The 23,590-nt window shown below is 39.2% G+C and overlaps 1 protein-coding gene across 2 annotated transcripts in view; it reads right to left on the bottom strand.

Moving 5' to 3' along the window:
• The window catches only part of LOC126175876 (ribonuclease 3), a 251,452-nt gene that overhangs the window by 80,228 nt on the left and 147,634 nt on the right, over positions 1-23,590 (bottom strand). For both annotated transcript variants that reach the window (XM_049922913.1, XM_049922911.1), the window contains one exon: positions 678-838. In XM_049922913.1, the coding sequence (XP_049778870.1) occupies positions 678-838 (161 nt within the window). The remainder of the gene's footprint in view (positions 1-677; positions 839-23,590) is intronic.

The following is a 23,590-nucleotide window of genomic DNA, read 5'->3' as shown; positions in this document are numbered from 1 at the left end:
TTAGGGACAGTTTCCCTCCTGGACAAGAATGTGCACTTAACCTCTGTTCACTTCTCCATCCTCTTTAGAGATGATTGCTGGCAGAATCAGGGTGACTCCTTATACCAGACATCTTTAGCTGTCATAGCTGATGACATTTATTTGGAATGTAAGCAGTGCTGGGTTTGAACACCGAATCCATAACTCTTGGTTTTTTAATCAAAGACACTGCACTATGCCTATCATTATGATACTTTTATTTTCCTCTTTATCTGTGATGGACTGTCGTGTCCTCACATAATATTTCTTCAAGCTCCAAAGAAATTTTCTGTTATATTACTAACCATAATAGCTAACCACTATCTTATATTCTGACTCATGAATTTTAATGGACTTCACTTCTCATCCTTTCTTGACTTGAGCTAAAGCTTCCTAAAACAGCTAAATCTTCCCTTACTGTGCAGCTATTTTCAATATCTGATTTCAACATGTGCCAAAATTAACTAAGGAAACAGCTTTTTTTAAAAATGGCCATTTCAGCTGAAGCACTGTGCCATTTATTATGGAATAATCAAATTGTTCAGTAGACACATATGAAATGAAAGCAGTAGAGAAACAAAAGATCATGAGGATAAAAAGGGCACTAAAACTCGTACATGAAAATAATTTTTCTAAGCAAAATAATAAAATATTATTACTTGTAAAGAGGAATATCAGGCTCCCCTCCCTCCATGGTGCGTAAGGTGAGACAACACTGTTGTAGCTTAGACTTTGGATCATTCCAGTCCTGGTTCATAATGAAGTCTTGCAGACGAGGAAAGAAACACACATGGCAAAACACTTGGCAGTACTGAAGTCCCTGTTAACATACAAATTGCTCAAATGATCATCTTATTAAAAATTAGCTTTGGGACGTAACTACCTACTAATATATAAACTATTAACAAGAAAAAAATTAAATGCTTGGTGAAAATATATACATGGGACAACAAAGAAAATCATCAATGATCTATCTACCAGCAAGCTAAGATAAAGGTTCACTATAAGGGGCCTTAGACAACAAAATGCATAGAAATGAGGCATGAGAATCTGATCATCATTGAATATACACAGGAAATAAACAATGATCAGAAACTATGGCCGATATAATACATTGTGCAGTGCTGTGTGACACACAAAACATTTGATTTACTTAACATTAATTTTGAGGAGAAAATGAACTGGTGTTGGAGGAAAAAGGGAGGGGGGGGGGGGGGGGCACAGAGAAAGAAAAGAAGGTACATTAATCACAGACAATATTCCAGTTCCTGTGCATGCTGGGTCACTTTGCACATGTCATTTTGAGCTTTCCAGTTATCTTTGAATGTACTCATTATGATCTAACAAAGAATATTTGTTACATTTTGTGAATATGATCTTTATGAAACTGTGCCTGTGAACACACACTATACAATATGTAACACACTTTTATTGCCACAGTGAAGTTGATCACTGGCATGAAGTTGACCGAAAAGTTCAAAAATATTTTATTTTAAACAACTACATATTGGTAATGAAATTTTTTTTATTTTAGTTATTATACTTACTGTTCAAAAGTTCGTAATTGTGCAGTGGCTAAACATATAGCATTCCTAACCTCTTTCTGAATACTAATTGTTGGCAGATGGACTGTTTTTTTAAACTTTTTTAATGACTGGAGATTTTTATGCATGTGACTGACACAAAATAACTCATGATGTTTCTCATGGTATGTATGTTGTGCTTTGACCCTTGTCAATGGCAAGTAGAGTAATAATAAAGGTTAATCTATTATACTTACCCTTTTATAGTCACATAAATAAAACTTAGCAAATTCTTGGTGAAATCATGGTGAAGTTGATCACATGAGAAACACGATGAATTTGACCATCTTTTCTCAAGCTGGTCTTTTGTGAAGAAACATTCATGAATGTGTCAAGAATGTAACATAACAAAAGTAGCAACAATGTCGCACAGTGGATGCAGTAACAACTGTTTGTAACAGCCTAGTGGTGGAGTGAGGAAGACATTGTTGCAATTGTCTGTGTGTTAAGTTATGAATTTGCCACGAACAATTGGCATTGTAAGAGTTTATAGTGAGAAAATGCCGTGTATGTCCAAATGTAAATCACGTAAATTGAAGAAATATAGCATGGAAATCTTAGAACTGTCTCTCACAGAAATTTTAAATGGAAAAATAAATATTAACTAGGCTAGCATAGTGTATAAAATTTCCAAAGGAACTCTGATAAAACAGAAGATTGTCAGCCAGTTTCTAGAACAAAAGAAGTGGAGGCTCTACTGATGGGATTTCACAATTTTGCAACCTGAGGAAAAGAGGGCTACAGCTGGAGTGGACCAGTCATTGTAAGATTTCCATGACAAACTTACAGAAACACTGGATGGGGTAAGTTCCAATGCCATTTTTAACTATGTTGAGAATTATGACCCCAGAAAAAAGAAATTTATTTTCAGAAGAGCTGTCAAATATCCTGACAATCTAGTGAACCACTCAGAGCTTGGTAACTATTATGACGTGCATATTAGCAGCAGGTGAAACATTGCTGCCTCACGGTGTATATAAGGCAACCAATATGTGGGATTCCTGGCGTGAAGGAAGTCCAAAAGGTGCTGTATTCTGCACAAAGCAATGCTGCTCAAAAGGGTCATGTTATTTTTCATTCCAATCATTGTTAGTTTAACTCTCACTTTCATTCACTGGTTTCAGAAAGTATTTTTGCCTCATGCAAAATTAATTGAGGGATGAAAAGTTTTAATAATCTGTCATCAAATTTTATTGGCGATATGTAGAAATCCTACAAAGAACATAACGTAGTATTTGCATGTTTGCCACCTAATGCAACACATCTCTGTCAACCTCTGGACATTTTGTTCTTTGTATCTCTCACGAAATGCTGGAGAGCATGTGTAACAGACTGGAACAAATTAAGTCCAGCTTTACTGGTCACTGAAAAGGGACTTTTGCATGCAGGAGAAACCAGAATTAAGAAGAATGCCGTAAGTGGGTTTTCAGTTTGTGGTATTCACCCACTTAATACAGAGATTTCCAGCACTACATGGCACTGATCCTAATAACAATGATGTAGATGAAAAGAATGTAGTTAACACTACACTAGTTGAAGAGTGAAGGAACTGAGACAGAGTAACAAGAGGAGCACCACATCAGTGAAACAGAAGAAACTGAACATAATTCCAGAAAGATCTATTGCAAATATGGACACTCCAGTGGAAAACGGTTCCACGAGTCCAAAGGTGGTACTTCAGCTACTGAGAAGGGTCAAAGGAACTTGTGTCAGGGCTAGTCTTCCAGCTCTGATGGAGATGATGAAACTGATAATGAAGTATGAGAGGTGGCTGTATGTAACTGTCTTATCTTTGCTTATAAAAATTTCATTAGATTTTCATTCTTCTTCTCTATTCTTTCCAGATCAAAACTCCAAATCAATCTGAATGGGTCCTAGTTCAATACTGCTCCAAGAAGACAGTGAAACACGATGGGGAGAAAGTTCTTATGAAATGTTAATGGCAGCTAGATGATACATTCCTTTATAGAAATGAGTCGCATTTTGTGTAGCCTGTATATGATAATACAGACACTACTGAGATTTCAGTTGATGTAAAAAAATATCAAACCCAATACTTGGATGAAGGGGGGATTTTTCTTCTGAAGTTGACATGTCATGATTTAGCGTACAATGAAGACACAGTTTTTTCAGAATTTCATAAAGCAAAGTTGGGATCACATTTTTTGCGTCCTTATACTTTCTTTGTGTGTTACTCCGAAATTAGTACTAAAATTTCATTATTATGCTATATTTTTTGCTCAATTACTGATACAGCTTAAGAACAATTAAAGTCACCAGAGTCATAAACAATTCACGATTATCACATAACAGACAAACGGCCAAATGCAGTTTTTCACATTTTCCAACCTGTCAGAGCAAAAGGTAATAAAGACCAAAAATTTTAATATTATAGCTCAATATCCATGCTCTGAAAGAAAAATAAATATATTAATTTTATTGGTTTCAGAAACACTTATGTTTAAAGTCCAAAACCTGCCAATTTGACCCCATTTGATGGTACTTATACATATTCAATATTGAGTAGTACCCCTGAATGAAAGGGCTGGTGCATACAATCCTAGCTGGAGGTTTCATTTTTTAACTGATTATTGCAAAAATAACAGTAAGAACATTTCACAAAGAAGATGTCACAAATACTGTCACAGAAATTCTCACAAAATAACTGACTTCATTTTATCATGTTTGCATGGCAGCCTTAAGTTTGTTCATTGCTTTGTGCAAAACACACTTATTTCTTCGAATTAATCAACATGAACTATATATTATTTACTGTTTACTATGAGTGATGTGCTCAATGAAATGGAAACATTATTACTTTTATGGTGGAAGCAACGTGAATGTCAACATATCTGAAGTATGGTGACTATTATACTGGAAAACCCTGGGTCAGATATAAACAGTGCAAGCACACACACACAAACAAACACACACACACACACACACACACACACACACACACACACACACACAGAGAGAGAGAGAGAGAGAGAGAGAGAGAGAGAGAGAGAGAGAGAGAGAGTGAAATCTTAGTAATTTTTCCAGTCTTGTATGTGTGACTATGAACCATTGAATGCCTCATTGTTTGGTAAGTTGCTACATTTACTCTTCGCAATATTTGGTTGCGATAACTAATTTATAAATACCAGCTCTGTGAAGTGGCCTGCCTTTTTTCCCGTCTGGACCAATTTCTCATGGCTGTGTGACAGGAAATACTTTTTCCTCCACAACCTAAACCTTCCTTTTCAACAAGTCTATCAGATAACACAAAAGAAAGGCTTTACAAACAGGATGAATAGAAGGGTATAATCCAAAGGTGGCCACTTGTACACCACAGATACGTTACGTGAATGGCAGGCAGGTATCAAACAACCGTCCACCTGCAGATAAATTTGTATGTATCAATTTGATGCAAGGGTCCCTGGTTCAGAAATGAACAAATTGAAAGTTACATTTTACATTTTGATATCTCTGTACTTGTAACGGTACTGTTGTTGCTAATTATGTAGGGTATGCAACTTTCAGAGGTGGTAGTATGGACCACGACAATAAAAAATGTCTAGTAAATATGGTCTATAAAAAGCATACCTGAAGAGCTACAAGCACTTGTTCATCTTTGCTAGTGTGAAACACATCTCCTCTATTGAACAAGTTCTTGTAACATTTAAGGTACGCAATTTGAAGCCCATAACTACTAGACATTTTTTTCTTGTTTGGATCCTCTGAAAGTTTCCTATCCTACAGTCTTAGCAACAATAGTACCAGTACACGTATTCCACTGTCAGAGGTGTAAGAATGGTTTTAGCTTATAAGTTCTGATGCATTCGTTCCCAGTGTGGAGAACCTTACCTCAAATTGATACATTTATCTTTCTCCATCATCTTTGAGAGTCTGTAAGATCATCACAGAATTACCTTGTAGATAGTACATTTACAAGCATTGCTGCCTATAACTCCAATGCTCTGTAGAGTCTTTGTATGACATTTCTGGACGCTGGATCCAATGCAAAACTTGAGCTACTAAGTCTCCTCCACAACCTGTGTAAGTATGTAACATGAATTGTGAAACAACATGTTTACGTAGTCATAATCCAGAAATTGAGACCTACTATACAATCCAACCATATTTTTACAATTGCTGCTTCTTATCAAGCACAGGCATCTATTGGTTTACAATTGAAAATTACCTAAACATATGTGACTTTTTGCACTCTGTTGTTAGAGCTTTTCTTGTTCACTTGACAGCACAAAATATGGCTAGAGCTGAACCTTTAAATGTTACAGAGGGGCAATCACATCATAAGATGTAAACTACTGCTCATCAAAACAATGAATACTTGTAATTGTTAGTGTAATGGAAGGATTAACAACTTGTTGACACTCAACATTAAGAGTGCACCCTCTAAAAACACTCAATAAAACTACAACTGATTCATTAGATAACAGATCTAGGAGACATAATGAAACTTGATAATTGTATATTTTTATAGACCACTTGCTTTAGGAGCTATAGTAACATAGCACTTAGGAGAAAATGGCAGAACACTGCCATCAAGTTTCCTGATCACACTATTGTAATAGTGGGTGATTCAGTTTTGCAGTTATAGACTAGGAAAGTAAGGCAATTAAAATTGGTGGCAGAGACAGAGATCATATGAGAGTGTTTTTAAAGAAGATAGTTAGAAAACCTCTTCTTGTAGACCTCCAAATAACTAACAGACCTAAGCTTTTTCGATCAGCTGATGTAGAGGGGGGCATCATTGATCATAGAACTGTTATGGCATCAATGGGTTACAAGAAATGTTAAAGAAGGTAGTAAAATATTCTTGCCCAGTAAGAGTGACAGGACAAAAACCATAGAGTCTCTAAGTAGTGAACAGCAAATATTCAGCTCTGAAATCAAAGATGCGGAGCAAAAATCAGTAAAATTCAAAAGTGTCGTCACACAATGGGTCTCAGAACAATATGTGCTGAGCAACATTCAGAAGCAGGAAAGCACTGTGGCTCAGTAGTTAATTTAGAAAGTTGCTATGAAAGAAAAAACACAATTGCATCAGAGATTTAAGGAAAGTCATGAACTATTTGACACATAAAACCTGAATGAGGCCAAAGTGGGCATAAGAGTGCAATGGAAGAAGTGTTAAATGAATCTAAAAGTAAAATTATGATAACGGATTTGACTAAAAAATGCCAAGAAGTTTTGGTAGTATGTACAATTAGTAAGCAGATCAAAATCATATAGTCAGTCGCTCACAAACCACACTGCCTCCAAAATGGAAGATGACAGAGAGAAGGAGAAGTACTGAACTCGGACTTCCGAAATTGTTTCACTGCAGATTGTAATTTAGTTCTCCTCTCAATCATTGCAAGAATGCTGAAATGACTGATATTGTGATAATGTCGGAGTAAAGGAGACCACTCAGTGCATAGCAAAAGTGTTGAGTTATCGACAGGCACAAACCAAAGAGAATGAAAACTCTGTCCATCCCTATGCCACTCCCATTCCCAAGCCCTTACCACAGTGGTCAAATCCCTGTGGAAGACCAAGATGCAAGGCTGCCCAATTCAACCACCCAGCACTTCTGCCTCCAGTCCTATCACATGCTTATACCAACTCATCAGAGGCAGGTCCATCTGTGAAAGCCGCGATGTCACTTACCAACTCTGCTGCAATCACTGAAAAACCCTTTATGTAAGCATGACAGTCAACCATCTGTTCACCAGAATGAATGGCCACAGCCAAACTGTTGCCAAGCACAAAGTTGACCGCCCAGTGGCACAACAAGCTCATGTTCAATGACTGTTAGACAATCTATGCCACCTGGATCCTTCCTTCAAGCACCATCTTTTCTAAACTATGTACATGGGAACTATCCTTGCAAGACATCCTTTTCTCTCATAATTCTCCTGCCTTCAATGTCCACTAAACAACTGTCCCCCACCGTCTATCTAAGTTTCCCAGTTGTTTGTCCTGTCACCACTTCCCAGTCCATGCCACCTTTCCTGTGCTGCATCTCAGTGGTTCTGGTACCCATGTATCACATGCCTAGCCCATGCACCTGCCATCTCTCCCACATTCCTAGCCACCACACCTGCTGCCTCCCTTTGAGCTGTTACCTAATAGCTATATCTCCCCCTCCCCCTCCTTCCCCGATACAACTCCTATCCCACCCCAGACCACATGCTTGGACAGAAATCCTGGTATCCGGTATTGTGTGTGTAGATGGCAGTGTAGGTGTGTGTGTGTGTGTGTGTGTGTGTGTGTGTGTGTGTGTGTGTGTGTGTGAACTAGCTTACTAAAGGGTTTCTTCCAAAAGCTATCAAAGTTTTCATTCCCTTTGGTGTGTACCTGTTGACAACTCAACTCTATTGCTACTCCTAATTTATATATTTTCTGCCAGAATGTCCTTACTATAAATACTGAGATAAGGGATTGTGGAATAGAAATAAACCAAATTAGCTGAATAGTGGAAATGTCACTGGATAGGATGAGATACTTAGGGATTTCTATAGATATAACACAAAAGAACTTGCTTTACTTCTAGAAGTAATTAACTTTATGGTCACTGGAGCAACAAATGGTTCCAAGCAATTTGTAAAAAGTTCAGGTCATTTTCTAGAAAGGTTGTCAGACAAATGTACATAACTGTAGGCTAAGATCACTGATGGCAGTCAGTTGTAGAATTATGGAATGTTGTTTATGCTCACACATTATGACATTTTTGGAGAACAAAAATTTCCTCTATAAAAATCAACACAGGTTCCACAAACAGATATGTTGTGGTAAACAGTTCACTGTTTATCTTTCAAACCTAGAGCACTGTAGAAAAAAGTAGCCAGGATATTACTGTGTTCCTTGACTTCCAGCAGGCATTCAATGCAGTTTCACACTGTAATTTAGTGAATAAAATACAAACTTACAAAGCAGCAGACTAGATATGTGACTGGAGTCAGGACTTCCTGAAAAAGAGAGAGAGAGAGAGAGAGAGAGAGAGAGAGAGAGAGAGAGAGAGAGAGAAGTCAACTTATTCTTAATGGGATGAAATTGACAGATGTAAGGGTAATTTCGGGGGTGTTCACAGGAGGTTCTGTAGGGTTGTTATTGTTTACACTATATATAAATGGTTAAGCAGACAGCACCGTAAGCTCCATGTGGCTGTTCACAGAAAATGCTGCTGTCAATAGGAAGTTTGTAATGTCATAGAACAGCAGTGAGAGACAGGAAAGAGGATCAATAACTGATGCAGGGACAGACAGCTGATGTGTAAATCAATGTATGCATTGTGAATAAATTAGCAAACAGATACATTACTGTTTGATTTCATACTGCCAAAAAATCAATGGAAACAATAAAAACCCTAAAATACCTAGGAGTAACTGTCGAGAGAGACCTAAAGTGAAATGACCACATAAAACTAACTGTAGAGCAAACAAATGCCAGGCTGAGATCCACTGGAAGAATCTTCAGAAAATTTATCTCATCCATGAAGCAAGAGAGACTAACACTTGCAAAACTGGTTCTTGAATACTGCTTGCCACCCATAGACCCTTAATAAGGTAGATTTATAGAAGATGTTTTGAAGATCCAGTGAGGAGTGGGACATGTTTAATAAGTGTAAAAGCATTATGGAGAAACTCAACCAACTCCAGTGGCAGATGCATAAGAGTGTTGACGTGTGTTAAGGAGATTTTCGCTTTTAAAATTCCAACAGGGCACGTTCAAAGACGAGTTAGGCAATATGATGAATCTCAAGTGAATCTATCATGAAAAGACCATTAAAAAAAAAAAGGCTGCATATTCAATGCCACTGATGGTTCAGAGGATGGCATACATATGGGAACAGGTCAGGAAGGAAGAAAATGTCAGTAGGCTTAGATTATGATGACAATAATGATGATGATTAAAAATAATGATACTGCATGAGACTGGCACACATAATAAGCAAAAAGTGAAGATAAAAATTAAAGTAAACCATTTATTTTTATTGATTGTCTTTCTTTTTTTAGTATCAAAATGTAAAAAATCAATCAGTGGCATAAGTTTGGAGTAGGTACAATGCTAAGTTTTTAAGCAGGTACTTTACATCAATAAACAGTCTGTAATTTGGATTTGTCAAAAATATGTTAAAAATAAAACTTATTCAATGAGCCTCTTAAAAAATGGGTCATCTTATAGTTGGGAAAATATAGTAAGTTTCTCATGTGTCTCAAACAGAAATTTTATAATCATTGCACATTGCCAGTTTTAACTGAATTTTGCTCAATGAAATATGGAGACATGTATGAAAGGAATTATTAGAAGAAAAACAAAATCAGAAGTAATGTGGACAAGTGTAGCAGAAGACTGTAATGTGTGAGAGAGTCAACGGAAGGCTTTTACCCAGTAGGGGAAGTTAAATGGCTGACGAATCCATTTTCTGCTTTATATTTAAATTTTTTGGCTCAGAAAATTAAGGAGCAGTGATATTTGTATTACTTCTCAATTCAGACCAACTCAGTCTGCATATACACTCCTGGAAATTGAAATAAGAACACCGTGAATTCATTGTTCCAGGAAGGGGAAACTTTATTGACACATTCCTGGGGTCAGATACATCACATGATCACACTGACAGAACCACAGGCACATAGACACAGGCAACAGAGCATGCACAATGTCGGCACTAGTACAGTGTATATCCACCTTTCGCAGCAATGCAGGCTGCTATTCTCCCATGGAGACGATCGTAGAGATGCTGGATGTAGTCCTGTGGAACGGCTTGCCATGCCATTTCCACCTGGCGCCTCAGTTGGACCAGCGTTCGTGCTGGACGTGCAGACCGCGTGAGATGACGCTTCATCCAGTCCCAAACATGCTCAATGGGGGACAGATCCGGAGATCTTGCTGGCCAGGGTAGTTGACTTACACCTTCTAGAGCACGTTGGGTGGCATGGGATACATGCGGACGTGCATTGTCCTGTTGGAACAGCAAGTTCCCTTGCCGGTCTAGGAATGGTAGAACGATGGGTTCGATGACGGTTTGGATGTACCGTGCACTATTCAGTGTCCCCTCGACGATCACCAGTGGTGTACGGCCAGTGTAGGAGATCGCTCCCCACACCATGATGCCGGGTGTTGGTCCTGTGTGCCTCGGTCGTATGCAGTCCTGATTGTGGCGCTCACCTGCACGGCGCCAAACACGCATACGACCATCATTGGCACCAAGGCAGAAGCGACTCTCGTCGCTGAAGACGACACGTCTCCATTCGTCCCTCCATTCACGCCTGTCGCGACACCACTGGAGGCGGGCTGCACGATGTTGGGGCGTGAGCGGAAGACGGCCTAACGGTGTGCGGGACCGTAGCCCAGCTTCATGGAGACGGTCGCGAATGGTCCTCGCCGATACCCCAGGAGCAACAGTGTCCCTAATTTGCTGGGAAGTGGCGGTGCGGTCCCCCACGGCACTGCGTAGGATCCTACGGTCTTGGCGTGCATCCGTGCGTCGCTGCGGTCCGGTCCCAGGTCGAAGGGCACGTGCACCTTCCGCCGACCACTTGCGACAACATCGATGCACTGTGGAGACCTCATGCCCCACGTGTTGAGCAATTCGGCGGTACGTCCACCCGGCCTCCCGCATGCCCACTATACGCCCTCGCTCAAAGTCCGTCAACTGCACATACGGTTCACATCCACGCTGTCGCGGCATGCTACCAGTGTTAAAGACTGCGATGGAGCTCCGTATGCCACGGCAAACTGGCTGACACTGACGGCGGCGGTGCACAAATGCTGCGCAGCTAGCGCCATTCGACGGCCAACACCGCGGTTCCTGGTGTGTCCGCTGTGCCGTGCGTGTGATCATTGCTTGTACAGCCCTCTCGCAGTGTCTGGAGCAAGTATGGTGGGTCTGACACACCGGTGTCAATGTGTTCTTTTTTCCATTTCCAGGAGTGTAGTTTCATTAATTCAGACATTCTTCATCTTTATCATCTGATTCTTATTTGATGTCAGCTTACTTATGCTTTAAGCCTGTATCAAATTTCTAAAGACAGATTAATCTGTTGAAACCTAATCCGGCTAAAGTGAAATAAAAATTTTTGTGCAGCTGATGACTGATTTTATTTGACAAAAGGAACAGCTTTACTGACCTGAATATAAATTGGTATCATTAAAGCGACTGTCCTCCATCATCTGCCAGAAACACAACTTTTGAACTGAAAATTACTTCAGCAGATGGAAAACACAATGCATGTCTACAATATCAGACTGTAAATGGGCACAACACTAATGGTGAACTTAAAGTGAAGAAGGTGCTTCAGGGGAACAAGGTCACATTCTTCTTGCATCTTTCTTTTAAATTACTATCTAGCTTCACACTAGCAGGAATAACTCCAGAAACTTAAAGCATGTTTTGCTTTTAGGTTGGTTGGTTTGTGGGGGTTGAAGGGACCAGACTACAAAGGCCATCGGTCATTTTGCTTTTAAAGAGTGGAGAAAAACCTAGTCACATCATTACAGAAAGAGCCATTCTGCTATCTGCTCAGAAAGAGTGGAAAAGCTAGAGAAAACTTAAACAAGGTCGACCACAAAATTGGGATTTGGAACAGTTATGTGGGGCAGCAAGCAACAGAAAGAGATTAACATGAATACAAGAACCCTTTTCACCCATCACTTGCACTTTACCTGCAGCCTATTGGCCAACATGTAGAAACGGATACATGGAAACGACTCCTAATCATTAAGTTTGTCAAATGGACAGCTAATTCAAATCCAGCGACTGCATAAATGGATGTGGAAAGCACTGACACACTTAACATAAGGATATAAAATAACTTTAAGGATGCATTCAATGAATTAATATCATTCTTCTCCAATGGCCTCAAATTTACAATACCTGCGAAAATGATTATCAAAATCTCAAATCACCCTGGTGTTGAGCACCCATTCATTCAGAGTCTCTCTCAAATAGTACTAAAGAAGTACAAAAGGAGAATTGCTTAATCCTCAATAAAGCCAAGCTGCTGAAGACCAACTTCTCCACTGCTCTATTGATGATAACCTCCAGAGATGTGGAACAAGTCAAGGTATACAAGAAATAATGAGAAATAAATGTTGTATGAAAGTTCTTGTAGAAAGCAAATACTTTTGGACTAAAGGAGACCACCCACCCAAAAGCACAGGCATTGAGCTGTCAATAGTGGAGGAAGTGTTGTAAAGATAACTTCCACCTGCGTAGTTCAGAGAACCTGGTGCTGGAGGGAAGGATCCAGATGGCTCAGGTTGTGAAGCAGCCATTGAAATTGAGCATGTCGTATTCAGCCACATGTTGTGCCACTGGGTGATCAACTTTATTCTTAACAACAGCTTGGCAGTGGTCATTCATCCTGGTGGACAGTTGGTTAGTAGTCATACCAACATAAAAAGCTATGCAGTGTTTGCAGCAGAGTTGGATATGATATGGCTGATTTCACAGGTGACTCAGCCTCTGATAGGATAGGATATACTCTGTGACAGGATTGGAGTAGGATATGCTGTATGGGTGGGTTAGAAAAGTCCTGCACCATGGTCTGCCCTGTGATAAGGGGTTGAGGTTGGAGTGGCATAGGGATGGATTAGGATGTTGTGCAGTTGGACGAGTGACACAGCACCACTTCAGGAGGGGAGGGAAGGGTCTTTGGCTAGGATGTCCCTCGTTTCAGTGGAAGTTGAGAGATAATCAAAGCACTGGTGAAAGATATTGTTCAACTGTTCCAGTACAGGGAGATACTGGGTGATGCGACACAGCAATGGACATGGCACCCTCCTATGCCAACCTGTTTATGGGCCATCTAGAGGAAACCTTTCTAGCCTCCCAAAACTCCCAACCTTCAGTCTGGTTCAGGTTCACTGATGATACCTTCATGATCTAGACTCAGGATCAAAACAACCCATTCACATACCTTTACAACCTCAACACCTTTACTCCCATCCTCTTCACGAAGTCCTCCTCTAACTAACCTGCCACCTTCCTGCCACTTCCACTCTCTGATGGCTCCATCCATATCTTTGTCCACATTAAACTCACTAACCACCAACAGCATCTGCATTTTTACAATTGCCATACCTTCCACATCAAAAAATCCCTGTCACACAGTGTAGCTACCCTTGGATGACTTATCTACTGTGTCGAGAACTTCCTTGCCCAATATGCTGAAGGCCTCACAGAGGTCTTCACAGACAGGCAGTACCCTCCAAACCTAATCCACAAACAGATTTCCCATGCCATATCCTATATGCACCCAATCCTCCCACTACTCCACGATTCAGCTAAGAAAAAGTGCCCCCTCATCACACTGGACTAAAAGAACTGAACCATACCTTCGCCATGGCTTTGATTTTCTCTCATCTTGCCCTGAAATGAGACACATCCTACCCAAGTTCCTTTCCACCTCTCTTATAGTGGTGTTCTGTCACCCACCACCCACCCAACCTACATAACATCCTAGACTATTCCTCTACCATTCCCACTCCCAACACTCTTGCCATAGGGATTATAACCCTGTGGCACACAAAGATTCAAGGCCTGCCCAGTCTACCCACCCAGTACCTTCTATTCCAGTGCTGTCACATGCTTCTCCTACCCCATCGGAAGCTGGGTCACTTGTGTAAGAAGCCATGTCATATACAACTATGCTACAAACACTGCACAGCTTTTTATGTTGGTATGACTACCAACTAGCTGTCAACCAGATGAATGGCCACTGACACACTGTTGTTCAGAGCGAAGTTGCAGCTGAGCTCAATAGTCTCAATTTGAATGGCTGCTTCGCAACCCAAGCCATCTGGATCCTTCCCTCCACCATCGAGTTCTCTGAACTATGCAGATGGAAGCTATCCTTAAGACATATCCTCTGCTCCTGTCGTTATCCTGGCCTTAATCTCAGGTAACCCACTATCCCCACACCATCCAACCAACAGTTTCCTCTTCCACTGTCCACCCAGCCCCTCCCACTTCAGATACTTATGTCACCTTCAGTATACGATGCTTTCCACTGGCTGTTACAATCGTTACAGTCCCTATATTTGCCACCCCATCTTCCCAAATCTGTAGCTGGCAAATAGGCCTCCTCCCTCCAAGCTGCTAGCCAACCATCCCAGCCTGTCCTCCTGCCTCTCACCTTTGTCCCCCTCCACACAGTCCACCCAATACTAGCCTGACCACAACCATGCTTCTGATTTTCAGTGAGTGGTCTCCTTTAATCCGAATAAGCTAATTATGAACATTTCGTTAACAACTGACTATCACTAAATTGCTGTATCTCATTTCTGCTTACACCTACTCAAATTAATGTAATAAAATTAGCAGACAGTAATATTAAAACAATATCTGCAAATTCCTCACTTATATTAAATGTTGTAGGTGCTGTTTATCTATTACTACTTTTTTATTATCACATGACTATGCTTGAGAAACATATAAGAATTACATTTATGAACATAAATAACTTAGGTCTATTTATTGTTAACACTATTTCTTGTCATTCTGTTAACAAGAGTTTTCAATTATTGAATTCTTAGTCTTAGACCAAAGTATGTTCAGTATATTATCCAAAAGATTGGGGCTCTATAGTCTTATGAAAATGTGAGCCTCATACTATGTCCAAAAGCACAATATGTTCACCAATGTATGATTTCTGAAATCACCTGGAAAAGCTGTTGAACCCTCTCATGGGACATTGTCCTCAGCAAGTTTGGAATTCTACACAAGTTGTGAATGCTAGCCACATGTCAGTTTTTATATGGATGCTACTAGAAGACTCTTTTGGCCACACAGGACTGTTCAGCACCATTGCATAATGATAAATTCTATGAATACATAAAGGGTGTTGCCCCACCTCCCCCCAAGAACCAGGGTCCTTGCAGTGATGGGGTCAACTGCATGTCTCAACTCAATGATACAGATAGCCGTACCGTAAGTGCAACCACAAAGAATGGGTATCTGTTGAGAGGCCAGAGAAACATGCATTTCCTGAGGAGGGGCAACAGCCTTTTCAGTAACTGCAGTAGCAACAGTCTGGATGACTGAGTTGGTGGGAAAAGTCTTGATGACTGACTGATCTGGCCTTGCTATATCAACCAACATGGCCTTTCTGTGCCGGTGGGCTGAAAGCAAGAGGAAACTATAGCCATATTTTTTCCTGAGGGTATGCAGTTGTAGTGTATGGTTAAATGCTGATGGCATCTTCTTTGGTAAAATATTACACAGATAAAATAGTCCCCATTCAGATCTCTGGGTGGGAACTAGTCAGGAGGATGTTGTCAACAGGAGAAACAAATCCAGCATTCTACAGGGTGGGCTGTGGAATGTTAAATCTCTTAATCGGGCCGGTGGGATAAAAATTTAAAAAGCAAAATGGATAGTGTGGAGTTAGATATAGTTAGAATTAGCAAAGTTCAGTCGCAGGAGGAATAGGACTTATGGTCAGGTGAGTACAGGGCTATAAATACAAAATCAAATAGATGGGGTAACTACCATGAACAGCACAGTGAACACATTATCTTACCTGAGATAGACACAAAGTCAATGCACACAACAGTCCTACAGTTTATATGTAAACTAGTTCTGCAGAAGAAGGGATTGAAGAAATGTATGATGAGATAAATTATTCAGATAGTTAAGGCAGACAAAAACAAAAACTTAATTGTGATGTGGAACTGGAATTCGATAGTAAGAAAAGGAAGAGAAGAAAACAGCAGGTGAATATGGACCGGGAGAAAGGAATGAAAAAGGAAGCTGCCTGTAGAATTTTCCACAGAACATAATTTAATAACTGCTAACACGTGGTATAAGAATCACAAAAGAAGGTTGTATACATGGAAGATACCTGGAGACATCAGAAGGTTTCAGATCGATTATTGCAAAAAATTAGGAAATTAAGTAGATGAGACCTGGATAAGTTGAAAGAACCATGGGTTGTTGAGAGTCTAAGAGGGTGCATCAGGCAATTATTAATTTCAATAAAGGAATGGAATACTGTGGAGAGTGAATGGGTAGCTTAGAAGATGAAATGGTGAGAGGAGCAAAGAATCAAGAAGTTAAAAAGATGAGTCCTACTAGAAATCCTTGAACATCTATTAGTCTTAGGAAGAAGAAAGTGCTGCAGCTAAAAGTGCTGCTGCTAGGTAGTAGCCATGGGCGAGGTGTAGGCCCTTAGGGGCAGCATACCAGGCCACCAGTATCTTCGAGCCAAATGCAGGGCTAAGTCATGTGATAGAAGACCTAGGGTCTTTATGTAAGGACTTTACAAAAGAGGACCATGTAGTGATAGTGGGTGGAGCGGGAAACATTTTGGACAGGGATTGGACATATGACATAAGTGGTAACCCGGACAAGATAGCTTCCCTCACTCATGGCAACAACGAGCTGTTCCCGTCATGATCAACCACACTTTGATGGAGCTGTGAGGTGAATCAATGTGGGGTTAGGGATGGCTCTGAGGTCAGCCCCCTTTGCTCAGGTTTCTCTGGTGCCAGTCTGGACTATCAACAGATGGGGTTTCACTAGGCATGGCCTACACCTAAACAGGACTGGGAAGGGAAGATTGGTACAGCTGATTCGTGAAAGTATACGGGGTGGATCTCGGGCCACACATGGTCAAATACCTGTTGTCATAGGTAGGAAAAGTAGGCCTTTTTTAGGACAAATCCAGACAGCAGGTTCCCCTGTCTAAAGAGTATGTCCATCACTTTAAAAAATACTGAAACAATCACTCACAAGAGAGATTTTAACACCTCAAATATCACATATACCAGATGACACAAAGAAAAATACACCATTGGAAAGAGTAACATGGGGCATTTCACAGACTTAACAATCTTCCATCAAAACATGCAATCAATAAAAAATAAAATATAGCTATTAGAAGTTGAGCTCCAATCTCTGAACTGCAGTGTAGTTTGTACTACTGAGCACTAGTGCAGAGACACAAAAATCCAACATGTAGTATTATCATTGTACAAAAAGGCAAACTCTTACTGCAGAACTACTTCAAGCGGTGGAGGATCATACACTTATATCAGAAAACGAACACAGTTCAAACAAGACAAGACCTCAGTACAGTAACAGAAGACAAACACTTTGAAATATCAGCTATTGAATTAACAGGGCTTGATATTAGTAAGAAATTAATCATTTTGTGTATGTACAGATCTACCAGTGGTAGTGTGGACACTTTTTTCAATAAGTTAACAGAAGTTCTAGATAAAGTATCAAGTACAAAGGTCACATAATTCTGTGTGGGGACATTAACATCAACACTAATATCATAAATGAATCCAGCGGCACCTTCATAAACATCCTTCAAAGTTTTGGCATGTCCCTATTGGTCAATAGTGCAACAAGGGTTACGACGACGACTTCATCAGTAATTGACCATGTGGCCACAAATATGGACAGGGAAAAATATGATGTAGCTATAAAAGGTCTAGCACTATCAGACCATCACTGTCAAATAACAACAGTAAAATCAGGCATCGAATCATTCCCTAAACTACAAGCCTACAAATGACATATATCAGAAATCAAAATAAAAGATTTTTCAAAAGAACTAGAAAAACAAAGCTGGAATGAAGAATATAAGGAAACCAATGTGAATATGAAATTCTCTAAATTCTCCACATTGTTTAAATTGAACTCTGAAAAGGCATTTTCCAAAAGTATGCATGTCTGTATCAACATCTCACAAAAACAGATGGATAACAGCAGGTATTAAGAAGTCATTCCAAACACTTAAACACCTCAGTTCCATTAAAAAGATCTGCAATGATCCAGAATTCTTAAATTTCTATCACAGATACAAAAAGATCTATAAGAAGGTGCTGATTGCTGCAAAAAAGTCATTTAATGACAAAAAACATATAATGCAGAGAATAAAAGCAAAGCAGCCTGGGATGTTATAAAAAAGGAAATGGGGAGAGGCAAACAAATGCAGAATAACATACTGCTAAGGGAGAAGGATAAGGTAATAAAAGATCCACAACACTTAGCAAAATATGTAAATGAGCATTTTTCTAGTATTGCAGAGAAGTTACAGCAAAAATTCCCCCCAAAAAATATAACACCTGTAAATAATGTTGCACTAAATACAATGATGTTACTCCCAACCACAGAGAATGAAGTCAATAAAACTGTACAAAAACTAAAAAATAAAAAGTCAGTAGGTTTTTGATGAAGTACCAATGTGTGTACTGAAACTATGCATAGAGATTATACAACGCTCCATTACAAATATAATAAACGAGTCCTTCACATCAGGGACATTTCCAGAGCAGTTAAAACAGGCAAGAGTTGTACCTTTGGTTAAGAAAGGTAATACAGAAGACACTGAAAATTGCCAGCCCATTCCCTGCTGTCACCATTCTCAAAAGTAATAGAAGCAATTATGAAAGACAGATTAATGAATTACCTGAATAAATACATTCCTTTAAGCGAATAACAGTTTGGTTTCCTAAGTGGCAAAAATACGGCATCAGCCATGGTAGAATTCACAAAAGTTGTACCTGATGCTCTTGATAAAGATGAATGTGTCACAGGCATATTTTTGGATCTTTTTAAGGTGTTTGATACAGTCGACTACAAGATTCTATTAAATAAATCAGAAGCATTAGGAATAAGAGGGGTAGCTAATGACTGGTTTTGATCTTATCTAACAGATAGGGTACAAAGAGTAGAGATAACACATACTTCAAATAGATCTAAACTTAGTAAAACACTTATCAGAACCAAAATACATTAATATAGGGGTTCCGCAAGGTAACATATTAGGACCAATACTGTTCCTGATATACATCAATGGCTTTCCCAGTGGTGTTACTCATGGTGAAAAAATTCTCTTCGCTGATGACAGCAATATTATAGTCACTGAGAAAACACGAGAACTCCTTACCGAGAAAGCAAATGAAACTCTCGACGAAGTTTATGATTGGTCAATAAGCAATAAAATGACATTGAACATAAAGAAAACCAATGTCATGAATTTCAGTATGAAGAGGAAAAATGACAATGTTAAATTAAATGTAGATGGAACCTTTATAGACTGTGTAACAAATGAAAAAATTCTGGGAATGAATATTAATTCTCAGTTGATGTGGTGTCAACATACGGAGGTACTTGCAAACAGAATGTCATCAGCATGTTATGCCCTTAGAATCCTATCATCAGTGTGTAGCATGCAGTGTCTTTTAGTTACATATTATTCATATGTACACTCAATTCTTAGCTATGGCATTCGTTTTTGGGAACAAATGCACAAAATATGAACACAATTTTCAAACTCCAGAAAAGAACCATAAGAATAATAACCAAAAATACTAGTTGAGCTCATTGTAAAGATCTGTTAAAAACACTGGGGATTTTAACTGCTCCATGTGGATACATTTACCAGTCAGTTGTACATATCAAAAATAACATTGCACAAACAGCTCTGTCCATGACCACGCAACAACAGATAGACTCAACTTACACTTACCAAGAAAAAATAAACATAAAACTCAAAATAGCATTTTCTACCAAGGAATAAAACTGTACAATAAATTACCAAAAGAGATTAAAGAAATTGCAAAAATACACTTATTTGAAAAGGCAGCTAAAAAGTACCTGTTATCAAATACATTTTATACACTGAAGGATTACTTAGATAAAAGAGAGTAGCGGTTTGATAAAAATTGTTGTACAAATAAATAATAATAATAATAATAATAATAATAATAATACTTACCCCAAGCTATGCATAGCACAATACTAACACCTCTTCCTCTTTCTGAGCTCAACATCTCACTATGGAGGGATGCTGACTCAGTTTTTCAGGATAGCAAATGGGAAGTTGCGGTACAGAAAATGGCCCTGAGATCACCAGAGAGAGAGAGAGAGAGAGAGAGAGAGAGAGAGAGAGAGAGAGAGAGAGTGTGTGTGTGTGTGTGTGTGTGTGTGTGTGTGTGTGTGTAGTGAGTGACGTGTTAAGAAACAATGTGTGTATAGTGCATGCAGTGACTGACAGTGAGACACGAGTGAACACTGTGGCATTACATTATTTAATAAGTTATTTGTAAAAAAAAAAAGTATTGTATACCAGGAGTAAATCTAATGATTGTTTCTAACTAGAAGTCTGTAAATATATGTCTATACGAATTAGCTTATTTTAAATTGATATAAATTTGTAAATACTTTGACATGTCCTATATCCTTGTAAAAAGAGATCTGCGGATGAATAAAGCTACTACTACTACTACTACTACTACTTCTACTACATCATCATCACAGGAGATGTTGTATTTAACTGGCGAAAGGAGAAAATAGAAAAAAAAGACAGCAAACAAAGCAGGCGAATGGCAATACAACTATCTAAAAAATGAGACTGACAAGAAGTGCTGAATGGTTAAGCAGGGGAATGGCTAGAAGATAAATGTAAGGATATAGGAGCACATATCACTACGGAAAAGGTAGACACCACCTATAGGAAAACTAAAGAGATCTTTGGAGAAAAATGAAGCAGCTGTATGAAAACCACGATCTCTGATGGTAAACCAGTAGTAGGCAAAGAAGGGAAAGCTGATAAGTGGTCAGATTATGTAAAAGGGCTATACAAAGGAACTGAACTTGGAGGCAATATAATAGAAAGTGAAGAGGATATAGATGAAGATGAGATGGGAGACATGATGCTGCTAGAATAACTGAAAGACCTAAGTTGAAACAAGGCCTCGGGAGTAGACAACATCCCGTCAGAACAACTGATATTCTGGGGAGAGCAGTGATGACAAAAATTTACACCTGTTGTGCAAGATGTATGAGAGAGGTGAAATATCCTCAGACATCACATGTAATAATTCAAATTCCACAGAAAGCGAGTGCTGAAAGGTATGAATATTACCAAAGTATCAGTTTAATAAGTCATGGTTGCAAAACAATTCTTTACAGAAGAATGGAAAAACTGGCAGAATCTGATCTCTGTGAAGATCAGTGTGGATTCCAGAGAAATGGAAGAACACATGAGTAACACTGACCCCTACGATTTGTCTTAGAAGATAGGTTAAGGAAAGGCAAACCTATGTTTACATCATTTGTAGACTAACAGAGAGCTTGGGCAACATTAGCTGGAATGTACTCTTTGAAATCCTTAATATACGAGGGGTAAAAGACAGGGAGTGAAAGACTATTTACAACTTGTACAGGAACCAGACAACTGTTGTACGGGAAGCCGTGGTTGAGAAGGGAGTAAGACAGGGTTGTAGTCTGTCCTTGATGTTATTCAATCTGTACAATGAGCAAGCAGGAAAGCAATCCAAAGAAAAATTTGGAGAAGAATTAAAGTTCAGGAAGAAGAAATAAAGTTTGGGGTTGCAAATGATATCGTAATTCTGCCAGAGGCAGCAAAGGACTTGGAAGAGCTGTTGAATGGAATCAACAGTGTCTTCAGAGGAGACTCTAAGATGGACATTAACAGATGCAAAACAATGATAATGGAATGTAGTCAAATTAAATTGGTGAAGCTAAGGGAATTACATTAGGAAATGAGACACTAGAAGTAGCAGATGAGTTGTGCTCTTTAGGCAGTAAAATAACTGATGATGACCAAAGCAGAGAAGATATAAAATGTAGAGTCTCAATGGCAGGAACAGTGTTTCTGAAGAAGAGAAATTTGTTGACAGCGAATAAAGATTTGAGCATTGGAAAGTCTTTTCTGAAGTAATTAGTCTTGTATGGAAGTGAAATGTGGGTGATATACAAAGATCAGACAAGAAGAGAATAGAAGTTTTTAAAATGTAGTGCTACACAAGGCTACTGAAGATTAAATGGGTAAATCATGTAACTAATGAGGAGGTACTGAAGAAAACAGGAGAGAAAAGAAATCTGTGTCACAACTTTATTAAAAGATGGGTTTGGTTAATAGGACATGTTCTGAGATGTCAAGGGAAAACCAACTTAATACTGGAAGGGGAGGGAGGGGGAGGGAGGGAGAGGGAGAGAGAGAGAGAGAGAGAGAGAGAGAGAGAGAGAGAGAGAGAGAGAGAGAGAGAGAGAGAGGGGGGGGGAGGGAGGGAGAGAGGGAGGGGGGAGGAGTAAAAATTGTAGAGGGAGACCAAGATATGAATACTGTAAGCAGGTTCAAACAGATGTAAGTTGCAGTAGTTATTTGGAGATAGAGAGGCTTGCACAGAATACAGTAGCACAGAGAGCTGCAGTAGTTATTTGGAGATAGAGAGGCTTGCACAGAATACAGTAGCACAGAGAGTTGCATCAAACCAGTCTCTGGACCAAAGACAACGATGACCACCACCACCACCACCACCACCACCACCACCAACAACAACAACAACAACTAGAACAGAATAATCAGGAGTAACAGTAAATACTTTAGGAGATGAGACTATACACTGACTAGAATAAAACATTCAATATAACATGCATTCAATGTTTATTGTCCACAGGGATAAATTTTCATTTCATGTTCTGGTACTCCAGTTGCTACAGTTTTATCTATCAACTGTCATTTTTGTTTTTAAGTTCAAGTGGCAAAGTTGTGCTAGAGCGCACGTATTTGAATTTTTCGACTGTGACTCTGATTTGTCGAGCAATTCTACTGTACTGTTTCAGCATGCTGCAGGTATCTGCAATTGTGCACATGTCAACATGGTATCTGTTTACAGGTTTTTTAGGGAGACACCACTGCTATTTGTATTGTGTTTTCACTAAACTTCATGGGACTGGTGCTTTGCTCAGCAGTCATATTGCCATGGGCTGTGGTGCATGCAGTGTGGTGTAACCGTTAGCATCATTCTTTGGCATTCTGGAGGTACAAGTTCAAACCCAACCACCAGCAATTATTTGTTATTTAGTATTTGTCATTTCTGTAATACTCTTGAAATATCTTATGTTTGTAATGCTTGTATACTCTGGAATATTCAATGTCTGTATAAATATAAGCAATCTGGAATATTCAATGTCTGTATAAATAACTGTGCTTTCAATTCATAATCTC

Source organism: Schistocerca cancellata, chromosome 3, assembly GCF_023864275.1.
Source record: "Schistocerca cancellata isolate TAMUIC-IGC-003103 chromosome 3, iqSchCanc2.1, whole genome shotgun sequence".
Taxonomy (NCBI): Eukaryota; Metazoa; Arthropoda; class Insecta; order Orthoptera; family Acrididae; genus Schistocerca; species Schistocerca cancellata.
The sequence above is the reverse complement of the archived record's forward strand: the minus strand, read 5'-3'. Positions and strand labels throughout refer to the sequence as shown.